A 21,012-nucleotide genomic window follows, 5' to 3' on the forward strand; every position below is an offset into this window, starting at 1 on the left:
TATCATCCCCTTGATAGTTTAGTCTTCCGATGTACAAATATATATCCCAACTGGGAAACCTCCCCAATTAGTGGAAGGTGTTTGAGGTGCAAAGTGTTGTGTGACTCTATTAACCGGACATCTTGTTTTATTTTGCAATTTAAATGTCTCCGCTATTGTGAGAATGCATTATTTTGCTTATAGCGGTTATGCCTCAGTATTTGTAATCCTAAGATACAGCATACACATTCATGTCTACTTGTGCAGCACTGCTAGTTCATTGCTTTGACAATTTCACACTTGGCTTGAGTTTTGGGTGCAGTTTTCGGTGGCCAGTGCATTATATAAACGCACAAAATATTGCACGTCTGCGCTTCTACATGCGAACGAATGCTGCAAGCAACATTTCATCAAATGGAGTGGGGTGCATAGCCAGCTGTTTGGTTGAGAGCATAGCGTATCAATACAGTGCGTTTTTACAGTTGGATTGCATTTTATTGTAAAATTGAGTAAAGCAACAAACCTACTGCTCGTGCTCCACTTCCTTGTTGCAAACATAATGCATCAATGGAGATTGCCTATCATATTGTATGCCGCCTCCTAAAGTGCTTATTATTTATTTATTTATTTTTTGCTACAATGCTTGCTGCCCATTTTCAGGTCTCACCATTTTGTTAAGGTTCCTATCTTGTGACTATCTTGTGCTTTTACTCTCCTTCACCTTTCCAGACCAATGAAGAAGCTTTGGAATCTGTAGATGCCTCCCCGAGAAGGGACGCCATGAGCACCTTCTTGCCAGAGAGTAACTGTTATGACCTACTCACCATCATAGGTAATAATGCATTCTGTACATTTCTTCTCAACATTCCGATGGTTCAGTCCCCAAATCTAAGTGGTTCATATGGATACTGTTTGGAAATCTTTGCAACTGTAATTATGGTAGCATTTAAGATCAGCAAAATAATCGACTCTAGGATGTGACTTTTGCACTCCACCATGGTAATAGCAAGCCTTGAAAAGTTAAAGTGTATGGAGTAGGCATCTCATGGAATGGCATGAATGGGTCTTACTCGCAACAAAACTATTTGTAAGTAAAGGACAGTATAATAACAGACAGATCAGATGCTAAACAAGAGCAGGTATAATTATTTATAAATCATAAAGATAATACAGACTTTCGCGACATGTTTTCTATAAAACTTGGATGGCTCTCCATGTATGCAATAAAAATAGATCCCAACTTTCACGCTGACTGCTTTATTCTGTGAGTTTGAGAAGGAGATATTAATAAAATGGTGTTTTGCAAGACAGGCATTAATTGTTGATGAATATTACTTTGTATCAGACGTGTAGTTTTCTTTACTAAGAATCTCTATTTTAGTAAGCATTTGGTTTCTTTACTGGCGTCTCATTGCTTGTATTTTATTTTTGCCATGTTATTCAGTAAACTTGCCTCATGATTTAGTCCTTTAGTAGACTGCCTTAGAAGTGTGGCCCTCCCCATGAGTGATGAGCTTATTTAGGTTCTAAATTCATATAGTACACACACTGTCCTTGGGTAAATGATCAATGTGAGGAAATGTAAAGTCCGAAGATTGGACAACATTACCAATTCTACAATAGACTCAGTGGAGCGAACAACCCTTGATCCAATAGACCTGAAAACCCACAGTTTATGCCACTCTGACGTGTTGTGTGTTATTATTGAATCCTACAACAAATTCTACTGTTTAGTATGAATCTTAACAGGCTCCGGTGAGAACGGAAAAATGGGATGTGAAATACCTTGGTCAAGTGAAGGAAGGCAGATCATTAGTGTTCCTTAGGGAAGGGAATAATGAAGTGCATAAGAGTTTAATACTTTCATTGTTCTATTGAAGTAGTAACATTGAACGACCAAAAGCAGTCTAGGAATTAAACCGTAGGCATGTCTCTCTTTTGTACTTCTTATAGTTTTTCTCTGTTTTTTCAGGTCATGGGTTTGAGGAGTTAATGACTGTGAATCTGGGCAGGTATAAGCCGACTGGGGAGTATGTGACTGTACGTAGGATTAACCTGGAGTCTTGCAGCAATGAGATGGTGAATTACCTTCAGGTAACTTACAAGCTGTGAAACTCTAGATCAAGATGTCTGGGAGTGCATTAAGAAATGGCCATTGCTAACTTATGCTTCTTTGAGTATGCTAGTACTTTGTGTGCTGAACAGCTGGCTATTGAGCTGCATCTCACAACCAAGTAGAACTTCTGATGAACTCCAGGTGGATATTGTGTTATTATGATTCAATCACGTTAACTTGGAGATAGTGACTGAAAAAAAGTGTTATGTCGCATGGCCCCCCTCCCCTTTAAAAAATACACACAAAGGCCCAGCCCTAGGGGATAAGGTCCCCCGGTCATTTATCGGCCTTGTGAAAGGGGGGTGGGGGCCCTCCCTGACTGTTTTATTTTTTTTTAAAAATGAAAAAGGGTGAGGCCCCGGGGGTTGGGGTCCCTGGAGCCCAAAAGGGTTAAGGGAAAGGGGGCCACACAGTCATCCCCCCACCCCCCACCCCCTCGCCCACCATCCGCCTTAAAATAAAAATGAAGCCGGCAACTTCCTGGAGGCCCCGCCCCCTCTCACCACTATTCTGCAAACATACCACTTGGTGCGCTGTTGGTTGGGGGGGTGAAGTTCCCTTCACTCCTGAGGGTCCTTGGGGCCTACTAGCCCACCTGTTGACTCCAGTAATCCCCACACAGTGGGATTGCTGAGAGATGGTCTAAGGCAACACCCCTTTTTCTAACACGCTGCAAACGCGCCTCTCGGCGCACTGCTGGGGCAGGGAAGCGATGAGATCCCCTTGCGTCCTGAGAGCCTCAGGACTAAAGTGGATTTCATCCCCAAAGCAGCAGTGTGCCAGAAGGTGCGTTCGCAGGGTGGTGGAGAATGGGGACATTGTCTATGACCACCCCTCAGCAATCCAGCTGTGTGGGGCTTACTGGAGGTAACAGGAGGGCTAGTTGGCCCCCTGGGACCCTCAAGAGGCAAGGGGACTTCATCCCCAAATAGTAGTAAGTCAGGAGGCTGTTTGCAGAGTGGTGGAGAAAGGGGTTGTGTCCTCTGACGACCTCTCAGCAATCCCACTGTGTGGGGTTTACTGATGGTAACTGGTCGTCTAGTTGGCCCCTTAGGACCCTCACCAGCGACAGGAACTTCATCCCCCCCATCAAGAGCGTTCCGGAAGGTGTGATTGCTGAGTGGTGGTGAAAGGGGGCGTGGCTTGTTATCAGAACTCATTAATCCTGCTGTATGGGACCTAATGCAGGTAATGGGAGGGGTAGTTGGCCACTGAGGACGCCCTTGGGGGCCAACCACCCTTCCTGTTACCTCCAGTAGGTCCCACACAGCAGGATTGTTGAGAAGTTGTTAGAGGGCACGCACCTTTCCTCCACCACTCCGCAAATGTCTCTGGGCGCACTACTAGTTGGGGGCGGGGGGTGGGGATAAAGTTCCCTTGGCTCCAGAGAGACCTTGGGGGCCAAGAGGCTCCTGGTACATCCTGTAAGCGGAACACAGCGGAATTCCCGAGAGCTGGTCAGAGGCCCACAACTGGCCCACAACTGTACCTACCTGACCCTGGGAGACCCCTGAGTCTATGCCCAGAACCTTAACTCTGCCAGTCGAGTACTTACCCAAAAGCCAATAACTCACTTTTCTTCTATAGGGTAACATTGACTGGTTTCACTTGGAAATTATTCGAAGTGTGGAGTTTTGAAACTTTAAAATATTCATCTAAAATCAGTCGTTCAACAAATTCCGATTTACTCACCTGTTATCAGGAGAGACCCAAGTGCTGTACCTTTCAGCCCAGCACTGAACCTGAAAAGTAACTATAAATGTGATTTACTGTTAACTCCATTTTCTTCCATAGGAATCCATTGTCTGGTTTTCACAAGAAAAGTTTGTGTCGATTTTGAAAACTTGCAAATATTCCTTAAAAATCGCCTTTGTTCAATTGTTTACAGGAGATACACCAGTGCTGGATCCAGGATACAACACTGAGTAAGAAAAAATACCATTAAGACTACTTACCTGCTAAGTGAATTTCCTCCCACAGCAAGGGAATAGGCCCGCGCCTCACCCTCTGCCAGTGACCGAAGTTCTCGCTGTTTAAGGGCCAACTCATGACCTTACTCCGCCAAAGGGGTCCCCCCAGCCCCTCTCTCCAACTCCTCCACCTCCCTCTCCAACTGCCTCATTAGGAGCGCCTCTTCCTTTTTTTCAAGCCAATTATCGCCTGGGCCTGACCGCGCAGGACGGTCTAAAATGCTTCCCAAATGATCATCTGGGACTCAACCGAGCCCTGATTTTCCTCGAAGTAGAGTCGTCTTTTAGGCACCACGTGTCGATCCACGATCTTGTCATAGCCGCCCCCCTGAGAGTGACCTCCACCGGCGAGTGATCTGATATCCCCCTAGCCATGATACACGAGTCCATAAAGTCACCCACCTGATCCACTCTGGCAAAGAAATGGTCTATCCTGGGAAAGGATCCATGTCGGGCCAAGTAAAAAGTGTACTGCCTTTGCGTTGGGTGATGTGCCCACCAAATGTCTGTGAGGCCCAATGTAGAGGTGGAACCACTTAAGCCCGCCTCGCCCCTGTGGCCCTGTCCCTCCCCCGAGCGGTCCAGATCTGAGTGCATCACCGCGTTAGTGTCACCCCCTAGTAGCAATGTACCCCCTTGAAGCTCCGCCAGATGGGAACACTGAGATCATCAGTATTGCACGGCCCTCCCATGTGGCCGCCAGTGTCGCCAAACATCCCGATGCCTCCTCCCATTTACAAGTGACAATAAGTGGGAAGGCCGTGCGGACCAGAATTCCCACCCCCCCTAGAGCCTGACGAAAACCCGGAGTGAGCCAATAGCTTGTACCTGAACCTGTCCAGTGCTTTTACAAGTATTACCCCACAGGTGTGTCTCCTGTAGGAGAACTATGTCCGGGCCGTGGCGTTTCAAATATTGCAGGATTAGTGTGCGCTTTATTTTATTGCCCAGCCCATTCACATTCCATGACCAAATTCTCAGTTTTGAATGATCACCCTTTAAAGAGCAGTGTACTAACGTGCGTCGGATCCTCGTCAAACTCCTGCTGAAGCCCAGGGACCACCCACCATAGCTGCCTTATCCACGCACCTGGAGCAAAACAAAAACATACCCACAACAACCCCTCCCACACACCCCCCACCCTGCCTCCCTGCTCAGTGGGCCCCCAACCACCCACCATCGTAATACGCAGAGTGCCTGTCGCCCCATAACCCCACAACAACTAAATCAGGGAACACGAGGCTACAGCCGCCAAAGAAGTTCGGATGTAGAAACGGAGTATCCAACCCCCCCTCCCCCCCCCCCCCCCCATGGAAAATTCAGCAAGACAAACCCCCTCACGTCACCCCTACCTGTAAACCCTGCGCCGGAGTCTCTGAAAGACAATCAAGTGGCTCAGCAATAGTTCAAGGCCACCAAATTCGCAGTCCACCCCAGAACTGCAGTCCTAGCCCCCCCAAACGTTGGGAGGCCCGGCGCTCTCCAACCTTCATTGTCCAGGCCCCTCGCAAGCCATGCCACTCAGGTCTATCACTTCAGAGGAGAATGTCCCGTCCGAGGAAGGTCCTGTGAGAGGGTAGTGCCCCTGGTCCTTATTGTGTTGAGACTGGCGTTACGAACTGCCCCGGCGGCCCACGCTCCCCCATCCCTCCAGCCAGTCACTCGCCTCTTCTGGTGAATCAAAGGAGTACGTCTTTTGCCCATCGATGACCTTTAGGCGTGCCGGAAACAACATCATATACTTCACACCAAGATCTCTAAGGGCCCGTTTCACTCCATTGAATGACCTGCGTTGGCGCTGCACGATGATATTCCATGGGGTCAGCGGATTTAACTATGTCCCCAGCATTAGGACACCGGCACTACCATCCCATGGTGTCTTGGGTCGATGAAGGTGAAGGGCTACTTTAGGTCTGCTGTGAGTTTGGGGGCTTCGGTCCGTGTTCCACTCAATTACATGGAATCTTATACTCCTGGGTTTGAGCTGCCTGTTAAAAAATCACTTTAGAGACCATTTTGAAATTATCCCTGACGCCTCTACATATCTGCAAGACTATTCATTAGGCGCAGTGATACCTGCCTAAAATCAAGAATTGTACTAGCTCCACCATTCGCAATTACTTGTGTGCATATCTTGACATGAGTTAGAGTGAGTCTCTTTGAATATGAGCCATGATGCCTTCAATATGGGGCGTGGCTTGGCACGCGATGGCGACGGACGCACACGGGTAGAGCTCCGACCTAAGCTCCCCTACCGAGGCCGTTTCTCCGCTACTAATATCCTGAACAGTCCACGGCTGTGGGCAGACCGGGAGAAACCACCCGCCGACAACCTGGCCGAGTTTCCGGCTGTTCACACACCGGGAACCGCACCGATGGAGCCTGAGCGTCTGCAGCCGCATCGGGTGACTCCCGCCCCGGCACACCCAACTACGCGAGGCCGAGGACTTGACGGTTGCGACAGGCCCGGGGCCCACTTTGCGCCACTCCGACAACGACGCCTGGATGCCTCCTATGCCCACATGGTTCCACCACCGATACTACCCCTACGTTAACCCACAGACTTCCACAGGACAGTTGGCGTGAAGCAATCCCTGCTAGTGCTGGGCGCCTGTGTGGTGGCCCCACACCTCGTGGCCCACGTACTACACTGCCGATAGAGCGCGGGAGGCCGCCTTGGACTCAGGCCTCCGCGAAACTGCAGAGGCGAGATCCCCCTCCTCCCACTCGTCTGAAGGAGCAACGCCGGTCAGATGGACGACCCTGAGTGCAGTGAGAGACTAAGAGACACGCGAGCCGCCATTTGCAAAGCCGTGCTCTATGGATGAGTGAACTGCGCTGCCTGCCTGTTATGCAGCCACTCCTAGCCCTTTTGTGAGCTTCATTCTCCATTCACCTGACCCCTGAACAGTTAGTGGTGGACCTTCGACGGCACTGCCATAGTGCTCTACCCCAAGACACGGACTGGTGGTCCTCCCGGAGATTGGCGGCCTACCATCCTGGCCACGCAACCACACCGGCTATCTACTATACAACTGCTTGCCCCTAACATAAAGGACGCTTTAGCGCCAAGTCTTGCCCATGTCTGGAGGAGTGAGGACACGCACAGGCACAGGTGGTACATCGCTCAAGGGGAAGCAAACCAAATCGCCGCCCAAGATGGCGACTGACGCTGTGACTGCAAAATTGGACAATGTGCTTGCCGTGATGGAACGTCTAGAAACGTCTCTACAACAGACTCTCACCTCCCTGGAAGCCAAGATAGACACTGTGGCAATAGACTTGACTCATCTCAAGGCTGATCATAAAATATTGCAAGATCGCACCACGACGCTGGGAGGCTCGGTAGCTGATGTCGAGCCCCGAGTGAGTCAATTGGAGAAACATATCCGTGACCTTCTGAACAGGGTGGAATTCCTGGAAGAACGGGCGGAGGACGCGGAAGGTCGGGCAAGACGAAATAACATAAGACTGGTTGGAATACCGGAAAAATGGGAGGGGGCCGACCCCACGGGACATGTAGAGGACTGGCTGCGGGGCCAACTACCGGAAGGTGTGTTGTCGCCTCATTTCGTGGTAGAAAGAGCACATCATGTTCCCCCAGCGGATCAAATCCTGCAGGAACAGCGGGATGCACTACGCAAAGTATCGGAGATCAGCAGCTCCCCAGCGCCATCCTCTATGCTTCATGCCAGCCCACGAGCCTTCCCCAGCGATGATGAAGCAATCTATGGCTTACCAGACTCTCAGCAATCCGCTGACATCACGCCGCAGGCGGCGGACCTACAGATCTGAGGAGACCCCCCCCCCCACTTCTTATTCGCCAATCGTTGAGCTCGACATTTCATGATGAATGGCCTCACTGACGAGGCTTGACACCTCGTGGCCCATATAGGACGCGCTGGACCGGAGCACGGGTAGGACCCCCTTGCTCTGCGGGCCCTAACGTCGATGGAGACGCAGTGAGTAACCCATTGCTATCACCACATACGCTGGTTCAATGACACTGAGACCTTTTTTTCCCTGCTGGAACTGCATCCTAAGCAGCGATTTATGACTATCATTAACCATTGCCTGGTGCCTTTACACTGCCTTTTCTGCACCATGCCACTATATGTGGACATACTCTCCTGCCCTACCGTGCGGGTTGCCTCCCGGAACACCCGCTAGCTGTGGCGAACTCTCAACATCCTAGGGTGGGTGGTGAGCCCCCCTCCCTGATCCTTCTTCTGTTTTCCTCATTGTGAACTATATTATACCGTTGTCATTGATGCCGACCACTTACCACCCCTTAGCTTAGTCACATTTTCTTAACTCAATAGAGTGTTTGGACGGCGACATGTTGCAAAGCCGACCTTTTTGGTATTTGTTATTGTTTTACATTGTTTGAACTATGTGCTTTTTATCCCACCCCCGGATATTGCTTGGGTTCATCTTCCATGTGGGTGTCGTTACCTGATCTGAGCAATGGAGGGATGCCATGTGTTCGGTGGGGATTTACGCCTAAGGGACGGACTGTATGTAGAGGGGGTGTTTCTTACATTGCAGACGATCATGGCTGAAATTAAGATGTGTAAGTGGAATGTTAGAGGTATGCACACACCATCTAGGCGTTACCAGATTTACTCTTACTTGAAACGTCACAAATTCCAGGAAACACACTTAACCCCTTCGCTGCGGCGGCTATTCCGCCGCAGCGCTAAAGGCCGCCGCATGCTGGTGACAGAACCGCTCCGTCACCAGCTACAGTTGAGCTGTGCTGGTGACGGAGCGGTTCCGTCATGACCCGCCCCGCTCTTTAGAACGCCCGCGCAGGCGCGAAATCAGCGCCGCGCAGCCGCGGCCGGGCCATGACGGAACCGCTCCGTCATCAGCACAGCTCAACTGTAGCTGATGACGGAGCGGTTCCGTCATCAGCATGGAAGGGGTTAAATAAGACAGAGGTTCATGCGCTGCGCCGCAGATGGAGAGGCCAGTTGTATGCCACTGAATATTCCTCCTTTGATCCGGCCTGGTACCCCGTGGGCGGTCATGGATACACAGATAGACACCGAGGGTAGATATGTAATAGTCCGGGGCAGACTCTATGGACACTCAGTAGTGCTAGCCTCGCTATACTTCCCGAACGCTGATCAGAGCCCCTTTTTCACTCGCCTTTCTGCAGCGCTGGCGTCTTGGCACGAGGTCCTGTGGATCCTGGGGGGTGATTATAACTGCGTCCTAGACGTCAACCTAGACAGATCTTCCGCACCTCCTGCCAGCGCCCCGGCACATGCCTTCATGAAAACCCTAACCAACTGGGCCACACAGTGGGACCTCCACGACGCATGGAGGACGCGATATCCGACCACGCGGACCTACTCCTACTGGTCGGGTGCGCATACTTTACATGTGCGTTTGGACCGATTCATGGTTACCCCTGATCTTCTCCCATTAGTCACGGACACACAAAACATGGGCCGTACACATTCGGACCACAATCCCCACACTCTAACAATTGCATGGGAAAATCCACGCTCACCTGTACCAACTTGGCGCCTTCAACCTGACCTTCTGCTTGATGAGTCCTTCTGCGACTCCCTACTCACACAAACGGCACTGTAATTTGAGCTCAACACTGACACAGCGTCTTCCCCCTCAGGTTGAGTGGGACGCATTTAAGGTGGTCACCCGAGGACACTGTCTAGGCACACAGGGATATATGCGGCGACAACTAGAGGTCGAACTGACACAATTGGAGACTGAATTATTAGGACATGAGCAAGCTACAACGGGGGATACGAATGATCGCCTGACGGAGGCCACAGCAGAACACGGACGCCTCATGGAGCGTCTACGTCACATTAATTTTGCAGCACACTCTGCTCGCACACACCGCCAAGGCGACCGACCTGGCAAGCTTTTGACCTGGCTGATCGCGCGTGAGGTTCGCATGCCACCTGTGTCAGCGATTCAGACGGAGGGAGGCCGATTACTTTACACGCAACGCCAAATTCACGAAGCGTTCATAGAACACTACACAGAACTAAACAACTCCCGGCTACGTATCCCACTGCCTGACATAGCCGAATATCTTTCGCCTTTAAAATTGCCAACTTTGATAACTGCGCAACAGGATGACCTCGGAGCACCACTTGATCCCGAGGAACTCCGAGACACTATTTACATCCTTTCGAATGGCAAGTCTCCAGGCCCGGATGGCTTGGCCGCCGAATTCTACAAGGCTGGCTCTGACATCCTCATTCCACAACTTTTAAGGATGTATGCTGCGGCTACGGATGACTTTTCTCTTCCCCTGACTCTCAATGAGGCCACCCTCATATCTGTGCTTAAGCCTGGCAGAGATGGCAAGTGCCTGGGTTCCTACCGTCCCCTGGCCCTCCTAAATACAGACTATAAAATCCTCGCCTCCACGCTAGCACACAGACTGGCCCCTCTGGTGCCCACTTTAGTACATCATGATCAAAATGGCTTTGTGCCGTCTCGCCATACCTCCTATAACATACGCCGCTTATTTCACATTCAGGAATACGCCACACGTCAATGGCCACACGCCGGATGTCTGGTGTTAGACCTGGAGAAAGCATTCGACTCGGTGGAATGGCCGTACCTGAGAGAAGTCATGAACAAATTCGAATTGGGAGACGACTATGAGCCCATGGTTGGCCTATTATACCGTAGGCCCACGGTTCGCGTCCGCACTGGCATGCTTCTCTCGGACCCTATCCGTGTACAGCGAGGCACCAGGCAGGGCTGCCCCCTGTCGCCTTTGCTGTTCTCCTTCGCCGTAGAACCTTTGGCAGCCATACTCGGGTCTCGGGGCGCAGAGTGGGGTATTCCGATGGCAGATGGCCTCCATGCAGTGTCCTTATATGCGGATGATCTGCTCCTTTATATTAAAGATTTGACGCACATCCCGGCGTCCCTTGCCGATTATTTTCCACACTTTTGAAGAGATGTCGGGACTTAAGGTCAATTGGGCCAAATCTGGGGCTTATTCATTTGACCCGGATGCACCCGAACGCGAGCTACACATAGGTGGTGAAAGGCTGCAGTGGTACTCCACGACGTTCAGATACCTGGGCATCCACATCTATCATAATCCCATAGATATATTGGAGGGGAACCTGATAGAGCGATTTCATCAATCCGGTCACAAATTGGGTTCTGGAAAACTCTCCCACTAAACGTTCCCAGCCGAGTAGCCTTGGCGAAAATGATAGTTCTACCTAGGCTATTATATTACTTCTCCAACATCCCATCCTATGTTCCCAATCGGATATTCCGAGACCTTGAAGTCCTCCTTCGAGACCTAATCTGGAATAAAGTCAGACCACGCATAGCGCTGGCGAAACTCTATATGCCTACTGAAGCGGGGGGGGGGCTTGCGGTCCCCAACATGGAACTGTACTATTTGGCGGCTCAGATGCAGTGGGTATCGGGATGGTTAGGTGGTAAGAATTTGGGAGATACTGCCACGGATATCACCGTCTGGACCCTGTTGCAAATACACGTATTGTTTCACCCGCTGACTCGAACTCCTCGTCCCTCGCAGTTATACCTCGTGGTAGCGTGCAGGTGTTTTCTGTGCTGCCTACGTCTCACCTGAACAACTATACCGTATGCCCCGATACTCCCTCTGTTAGGCACCCTGACAACAACCGGAGCGATGACGAATGCAAAGCTAGACAGCTGGGTTAGTGCAGGAGTGGAAACGCTGGGAGACCTGTACTCTGATGGCGCCCTCCTCCCGTTTGCCAGCCTTGCAGAGGACACGTCCCTCCCGACTGCACAGTTCTTACTACACGCGTCTCTAGTTCACACACTAACTGCAGCCTGGGGGTGACATGTCCGAGGAGCCCCCCATGCACCATTTCATGCAGTACCTTCATGTCATGAGCAACGGCTCCCACATAATTCACTGGCTGGCGCAAGCTCTCCTCCTTCACACGCACCCTACCACTACACAGCTGAGAGAAATGGGCAACAGACCGGGGAAGGGATTAGACAGACAAGGAGTGGGCAATGGTACTGGTGGGACCGGTAAATATCCCGCGCAATCCCCGCTTCAAAATCATACAACTTTACATATTACACCGTGCATACCTCACCCTAGACAAAATTAATAGGTACTTTTCAGTTACAGATACCGCCTGCAAACGCTGCTCCTTGGTTGGGGCAGACCTCCTTCACATGCTATGGCGGTGCCCTGCCCTCGAGCAATACTGGACCGGAGTAACAGAACTGCTTACGCATTGCACTAGCGAACACGTACCGAAAACTTGGGAGGCCTGCCTATTAGGGCTGTACAAGCGCACAAAACTGAACAAGGTGCAGGCCCGATACTGGGACCTTGGGCTGATCACGGCTAAAAGGCTACTAACCAAGCGGTTGAAAGCGGACACACCCCCACACATACGCCATTGGAGTTTATCCCTCGCCAACTGGGCGCGAACGGAGAGCACGGTCTTGAAACGGGAGGAGACGGCGGGGCTTAGGAAATTCCCGATTGCACAACAATGGGATGACATCCTCCAATCCTTCCAAAAGAAGTTCATGGAACAAGGGATCACATAGAAGGAACCGCATCCTGCCCCCCATGACCCCCCGCCCCTCCCCTTGCAGGGGATACCGTGAGACGCACCCCCTCCCCTCCCTCCCCACATGCCGCATTGCCATAGCCGTACTCTGCTCATCTCATTTCATGCAACCCCTGGTGGTGGATCCCCCCTGCCTTATTGATACACATATGAACCTCACAGTGCACCCTCCACACGCCTATCAGACCGCTATTGACACACTGACATCGTACATCCTCTTTAGTACGCATGGATGCATCTACCCACACTCTCCACCTCCTTTCATTTAGCACATGTTCCCTTCGTTCTTGATTGGTGTTGTTACAGTTCTACTGGTCTCCCTTCCTTTTGACCAGGCTTTTTACACTTAATTCCTGAACACATTACACCGTCACATCTATGAAAGCAGCGAACACGGCTGAGGTCCTCCCAGCCGTGCGTTACCAGGAACACAAATTTCTCCCGCTGGGACTGATACGCTTTATAGACACTCATTGCTCAACGCACTCGTGATGTTGCACAGTATCATCTTTTCACACCGCTGCCCCTCACCCCCCTTAGTAGTCACATCTAGCCAACACGGCTGCCCATTGCACACATAATAGACATTTATAATAAATGTATTTGTCCGTTGGCACTGGTGAGTGGCATCACAATTTTGTCATTAAGGAACTGTGTAATTAACAAACAGAAAATAAGGAAAAACCCAGGACCTATACACCTGTAACGTTAAATGGACTACTAAACGCAAAGTGCTGTTATGGAACGACTTACGCCGCCGATTCCCCTGGGCTGTCGGCCTTAAGGCTGTGTTCATCTACTGTTATACATGTGATACTTTATTTGCGCGGCTGGCCCCGCGGGGTTGTTAGCCTCACGCTGTGTATTGTGCAATTGGGAAAATAAAGGTCTTGGAACAAAAAAACAAAAAAAATGATGCCTTCAATATTTTTAGTCATGATAAATAATACCCATTGAAATTCTTAATCATTAAATCGCATTGTAACTAAAGACAACTAGTCCCATATGGACCACGCTTAATGTTGGCTTAATACTGCTGACTGAAAGCACACCGCTAACACCATACGCGGTTGCTGTACACGTGCGCCAGCACAACAACCGAGACACACTGCCATGAGCTAGCACATGCGCAGTAGCCTCACCACGCTTTGCGCATGTGCCACTTTAGACAAACTACTCTTGAAGCAACTACGGCTTTAACGGGAGTCCTGAAATGCCTTATTTGGCTCGCAAGTTTCCCGGGTTTGGCCAATTAACAATAATTAACGGTGATTGGTGGGTGTACTTAAAGCTTAGGAACCGGGCTCTTTTCACTATCATCGGAGCCGCGGCTGGGGGAAGAAAGGCGCAGGAATTCCTGTGTAGCAGTGAGTATAACTAGCCACTGAGTTACATTGGCCACCAAAACCACAAGAAGTATGTACATACAAAGCATTCAGGTAGACTGAGCACTCTACTTTGTTTTTACAGGGTGCTAAACCGCACTACTACCCAACCGTTCTGGAGGCTCATTGTGCCAACCATGACTTTGGCAGCAAGTATGCACACAATTGTTGTTTGATTTATTCCCCAATTTTGCTAAACAAGATTAGATTCCTGTCCATTTATCTATACAGGTTAATCGACTAGAGCGTGTGTTTTATGTTAAGTGTTGTGTATGTCTTGTCTCTGTTCCTTTTTTACAGGGCACACCACTACAATAGAATGACAAATTATGTCTAGCATTAGCTGCCCTCACAATTTTTTAGGTCACTGAACCCACGCTTTTGGATAGTACTTCAATAATACCAAAATACTTTTGTCCTCTTTCTTTCAGGTTCTCATTGCAGATACTTATGACTAAACAAGTAGGCACATACTAGCCTTTCTAGTTTAATATCACTTTTCTGTAAACGATCCGAAATTTTCGAGGGGCGTGAGTAAGGTGGGGATCTGTGCACCCCGTCCTGAAGAAGAAGCCTAGCTTCGAAACATGTTGATTCACACATGAGGTGTTGTACATTAACATAAAATACCTCCATCACCCTTTTAACAGTACCAGCACGGGGGCCCATTAAAGTTTTTGTAGACCTCACGTGCCAGGTACCTTTTTAACTTCACTTTATCACTCTTCGGAACCCACCACTCACTTGTAAACATAAGAACCCCACATAGCCAAATAAAAGTGCTCCCGCGTAGTCGCTGGTTAGCACCACGCCGTATCCCGTAGAGGGGTGCGAAGACCCCAATGATGAAGCATGACACCAAGGGTCCTTTTTGTGTTTGAGGGCTATTTAAAAAATACTGTGTTCCACACCATTGTAGGGACCACCCTAATACAATTTAGATTGGGATTCTTTTTGTTATAATCTAACTTTAGCCTCTGCCAAACCTCTGCGGACTCTATACACACTGTACCTTTACTTTGGTCCAGTACATACAGAGCCTCTTTCTTACAGTAATCAATTCGAAAATTAATGGATGGTGGCCTCATGAAATAGGAGTGAGTTTTGTCAGTGTGAGGACTTCATCTAAAAGGAAACCGGAATTAACTCCAAATCTCTAGCAGCATGACCTATTGTCTTTTGGCTTTTGAAGAGGCAGACTTGTATGGTTCAAAACCCACAATAGTGATTTTTTTGGGAATTAAAACTTTCCACGGTCTGATCTTCAGCAACCTACTTTGTCCCAATGCCTGTAAAGTGAGTCTTTTAACACCTGTTATTACAATGATATTACAAACTTTGTATAATCGCTAATGCCCCTATTGTACTTTCAGAGCGAGCTCCATGTGTCAAAGCTTTTCCATCACCCGAACATTGTGCCATACAAAGCAACCTTTATAGCGGATAATGAACTCTGGGTGGTCACTTCATTCATGGCGTATGGTAAGTATTGAAGGAAACTGCTGATGGAAGTTTCTCATTTGCAGTCGCTGCTCATTGTGCTGTAAATATGAAATGGGCATGGGAACTGTAATTCAAGGCCTCCTTGCTTCTAGATTAGTCTCACTCATCATACCTCCAATGACAACTGATACAGCACATGGAAGTCGTTCATGTTGCTGCTTCCGTAGAAATGTGTGGTGATGTAACACTAGGATACCTTGAGAATAAACACTTAAACCATGGATTGAACATCAAGGAAAACGTAGCAAAGGCTGAATAAACTTTTATCACGAGTTAGAGGATGGGTTTGCAAAACTAGCGCACAGACATTCTTGTAATCCAATTTTATTTCCCTTTTACCGTTGGGATTGCATTTTGTCACTGATGGTGTGCTTGCACTTTTAATTGTTAGATTGCAGAAATGTAAGAACATATTTTAAGTTAGCCAAAAAAATGTGGACACTAAAACATATTTACCTTTGTGGATCTAGTTCGCAAAATATGGTTGCCCAAATTATTGTTGAGATGCTGAGGGTTGGATAGTGGACATTGCGGACACAATCGTGGTGACCCCAAACTACAACAAAAACACTTAATTTACACACCCCTTAAAGGGTTGCTACTGCAGACAGCCCTTCACCTCTCCCTACCACTTCTCACATTCCCCTACAACCACTTGCGTGGCAAAATTACTTTACCCGTTGTAGATGATATTTATGGAGCCTCACACCATATGTGTATGCACGAAGTGCAGATATTGAGCTGGCCGGTCTTTAGTGATAACTCACTGCTGTTGATAACCCCTTACCCCATGCAGTAGATCTACTGAGAGTGGCCAACTGACTGATAAACACGAGAAATGCGCACAAGGCCACAGATCAACAATTGACTGCGCAAACACTTACTCATCTTGCCAGCGGAACTCTTGGGGACAGAAACTGCGTCAGCCCCTGCACCAGCTTTTGTTTATCTTACACGGGTCCTGCGCCCTGCACCGCGAGTCCTCCCCCCCCGCTTCTTTCACTCCAGCGGCCGCCGAGCGGAGGACTCTCTTTCCCGTGACCACCTGCGGCGGCGCACACTGACGCCGTCATTGGAGCGCCCGGAGGCGCATTTAAAGCACTGCCACCCCCCCCCCCCCCCGCATAGCGGGAGCGCGCGGGGCTAAGCCCGGGCAAAGGGAGGGCCGTCTGTGGCCGTCTGTGGCCGTCTGTGGCCGTCTGTGGCCGTCTGTGGCCGTCTGTGGCCGTCTGTGGCCGTCTGTGGCCGTCTGTGGCCGTCTGTGGCCGTCTGTGGCCGTCTGTGGCCGTCTGTGGCCGTCCGGGGACGACGAGGGACGGGACGGGCCACCCCCCTTGGCCCCATCGTACTTCCAACAACTGATTCAGGTATTGCACACCGAGGCTCTGGACTAAGTAACTCCCATCGAAGCCCTTTATAAAACAATAAGACTAATTTAACGGCTAAAAGAATAAGGGTGCTAGAGAACTAAGTTGGTTTTGTCACCTGTAAATTGTGGGATTAGCAATTAATGCAGCATAACTAAACCTGTTTCTGTGGGTACAAGAGTGACTAAGTTGGAGACCCAAAAGGGGAAAAAAAAAATGTCCAATCATCCCAACACACGTTCGCTTGTGAGTAAAACTCACAATAGAGAGACCCCCAAGCAAACGTGAGCGGCAACGAAGGAGTGTGCCCTTCCAAAAGGGAATAAACCTACTGCAATTTAATGTTAAAAAAGGTCTCGGGGGAAATAGAACGAATGGAACAGAGTTTATCCTCCCCACCTAACCTTAATGCAATTACTCTAACACCCTCTAGAGACCCACCAATTGCACATAGCCCAAATTTGATTGGAAATGTGACCCACTCAAATAATGATATTGAGGATGTCCCTTGTGCACAATCCCCGGGGCCAGAAATCTCTGGGTGTAACGAAACGATCTATCAGAGAAAAACGAAGCGACAGGGGAGGACCAAGGGGCCACAGAGACAAAGGAAAGCACCCGTAAGAGGCAGTCGCCCAACAAGCAGGCAAGAGTTTATACTAGCAGAAAATAATACCCAAGCAGAAACAACTCCACCAGGATGGGTTGAGGCAGTCTTAGGAGACCTTAAAAAACAACTAGAATCCTGTATTGCGGCACAGTTAAAACCAATTATAAAAAAAAATGTAAATTACGTGCTTATATAGCGCACGACTACCCGGAGGCATCTCGGCGCTTGCTTAGGGAACCCGTCCTGGTATTCCCCTGCGAGATAACCCAACAGGGCATCCGCAGGGTGAAAGCCAGGCATCCCGCCGCGAGGGGCCGTCGTGGAGATTAAGCAAGCTTAATGCCCAGAGTTGCAGAGTGTGAACCCATGATTAGGTCAGGCACCGAAGCGAGAATTATCGAGTCCGTGGACATTTGAGCTCAAGACCCTGCCGCGTCGGGAATTGAACCCTGGTCCCGGGCTGACCCTCTGCTTCAGGGTATGCCTCCTCTAACCAGTGAGCCACAAGTAAGGTAGACAAAATTATGTGTGAGCTCTCCAAACAAAGCAAGGCATCAGAACACAGTCACGAAACCCCCTACTGATTCAATTCAACCAAATGAGGTGGTTACTAATGACAATGTAAACAAAAACAGATTGCCAAATAACAACTGCGTTAGTCACACTCAACACACAATTGCCCAGATCCACGAGGCACCAAAAACTTCCCAAAACCAAAGAGGGGGCTCCAATGACAAATCAAGAGGGGGATACACTCAAAGTACGAACCCCCAAAATACGGATAAACTCCCTTTACAACCACTAATGCAATGGAGACAGGAAGACCGCCCCCAGAGGGACGGGAATTACGACCCATGTCAGATTCCAACCCCTTCTATACTACAAACAGCCCCGCCCCACACATAGATCTCCCTCCAGAGGCCAGCCCATTTGTAATAGTTTTTGCAGGGGTGCCAGAAATTAGGCCCACAGAGAGAGAATCACACTATCAACTACACGCTAAAATCTCCAAGTGGCTGAATATACACAGACCCTTAAATAATGGGGACAGAGGAGAGATAGTGCACGTAAGACGAGTAAATTGGCTTGGTGGGAGGAAAAAAGACATTAGAGGGGACTGTATAGTCGCAAATTTTAGAGACACTAGATTTGTCGATTTATATCTTGAAGATTTCTAATAGGAATCAAACCAGCACAATTTGTGCACTCCCACTCGGGTATTTTTACCCAAGGAGCTGGAACACTAATCGTGCTGAGGATGATGGTGGGTGGATCCCTGGAAGACCACAACGCACACAAAGACCAAGACCTGTAGGCCATCCCGACCAGCACTTTCCTCCACGAGATTACTCTCAGTGGAGAAACAGATTTGCCCCCTTGCAGTCACTTGAGGATAATGACTGACTCATCCCGATAGAAAATAATTTTGTATCTAGCTTAGCGACCAGTGAACGCCCACGCCCAGAAATAGAGGGTAAATGCGGGAGTGCTGGGAATGTACAAATTTTGAGGTCAGAAGAACTCTCGAACCAGGGGGAGAAAAGTGAAAACATCACAGATCCACCAATAGTGGGTGAGGTTAGAGCAAATGAATCTATCAAAGCAAGAGGGAAAGAGATTAGGGCTGGATTGACCGTGTTATCCTGGAATACAGCAGGCCTGGAAGCCAAACTCAAAAGTAAGGAGTGGAAAGAATTCACAAGGCGTTTTCATGTCATAGCTCTCCAAGAAACATGGGCGCGTGATTCTGACCTCTGTCAATTGGAGGGCTATAAGTGCTTTTTCAGACCTGCCCAAGGGACGAATTCTGGGAGAGCAAAAGGAGGCCTAGCAATATACGTTGATTTAGATCTAAAGGGTACCTGGTCACAGTCAGACTGGGCGTCAGACACTCTACCAGCAGTTTCACTTCAGCACCAGGGGGAGAGACTACTATTTCTAAATTTTTATAACTCTGGGCCGGTTGATGGGAATTTTCCCATACTATTAGAGCTGGAGAGTAGATTAAATGAGGAATTGGATTTCAGGTTGAAGGGGCCTGAACCAACTGTCCTGTTGATGGGGGACTTTAATTGCCACTTATGCCCTAAGCTACTTCCTATATCTGCCGACTGGTCCGCCTGCCCATTAGAAAAGGGTCCCCATTTTGTACACAATAAAGAGGGCGCAGTCCTGATGAAGCTCTTAGATAACTTTGCGCTCACCCACGTTATGGATTTAGCTGCACTTAAAGCAGGGGAGACCCCTATACCCACATTTAAAGGGAGAGGTGGTGGGTCTGTAATAGATTTTATAATGATCTCTGCTTGCTCTAGAGAGCAGATTCTAAGAACAAGAACAGAGTGGAGCCCCTTTAGTGATCATAATCCCCTTTCACTAGAAATTAACTATAAAGACTTATCAGGGAAAAACCCAGGGGTGGCCACTGAAACCCAAATTCAAGCAACAGACCAAGGGAGACGCATACGGTGGACAATGATCAACCCGCAAGATTTTTACTCCAAGTTAGTGGGTGAAGGGGAAAGATCATATAGAGACCTGCTTAGATCTCTCAGTAGAGGGCAGAGGAGTGGTTGTGGCTTTCGAATCTTTAACTAAAATAGTAGAAGGGTTATTGAAAACTAAGAAGCCTGTTAAACAATTATCTTCCCAAGATGGTTCGATACCAACTGCTCAAGGGCTCTAAGAGAACTAAAGCAGAGTTTAAAAAAGATCCCGAGGGACAAGATTGAAATTGCCCGATGCAGACAGAACTATAAAACCCAGGTAAAGAGAAGGAAGAGTGCTCTTCAAAAAGAAGTTTGGCCAGACCTGAGGGAGGCAGGAGAAAATAGGGACTATGCCCAGTTTTGGAGAATCATAAATAGACCATGCTTCCACGACTCAAGCTCCCCAGTCATTTGTTCCAACATACTACCAGAACAATGGATTAACCATTTTAAATCTTTGTATAACCAGCAGGAGGTAGACATTGGAGATGGAATATGGATGGGGCCCAGGGCAGAACAACTAGAATTATCTTTGGAGGAAGTTCTAAAAGCAATCCTAGGGCTGACGAGAAACAAAGCCCCCGGCCCGGATGGTACCCCACCAGATCTATTTCTAAGTAACACTGATTTATGGGCACCAATAGTAACAAGAGTACTGAATGCAGCAATTAAATCGGGCCTCCCGAGATCGTGGTCCACTGCGGTGATTGTCCCTATATATAAGAAAGGCTGTAGGGACAGCCCGCAGTGTTATAGACCAATCTCGCTGATTGATGTCTCTGCTAAAGTACTCGGGAGGGCACTTCTCAATCGCTTAATAGAGTGGACTGACACTCATAACATCCTGGTGGACACCCAGTACGGGTTTCGAACAGGCAGATCAACTAGTGACCAATGCCTCAATCTATACCTCCTTACGGCTAAATACACCAAGACGACTGATGGGACCATGTACATGGGATTCATGGACTTGGCAGCGGCTTTTGATAACGT

At 48.9% G+C, this 21,012-nt stretch overlaps 1 protein-coding gene across 5 annotated transcripts in view; it reads left to right on the top strand.

Moving 5' to 3' along the window:
* STRADA (STE20 related adaptor alpha) overlaps positions 1-21,012 on the top strand; it is a 189,016-nt gene that overhangs the window by 47,900 nt on the left and 120,104 nt on the right. For all 5 annotated transcript variants that reach the window (XM_086923811.1, XM_086923809.1, XM_086923807.1 and 2 more), the window contains 3 exons: positions 709-811; positions 1,952-2,073; positions 15,424-15,532. In XM_086923811.1, coding sequence (XP_086779937.1) covers positions 760-811; positions 1,952-2,073; positions 15,424-15,532 — 283 coding nt within the window. In that variant the 5' untranslated portion in view covers positions 709-759. The remainder of the gene's footprint in view (positions 1-708; positions 812-1,951; positions 2,074-15,423; positions 15,533-21,012) is intronic.

The sequence above is a fragment of the Lissotriton vulgaris genome, chromosome 5 (assembly GCF_964263255.1).
Source record: "Lissotriton vulgaris chromosome 5, aLisVul1.2, whole genome shotgun sequence".
In the NCBI taxonomy this organism is placed as follows: Eukaryota; Metazoa; Chordata; class Amphibia; order Caudata; family Salamandridae; genus Lissotriton; species Lissotriton vulgaris.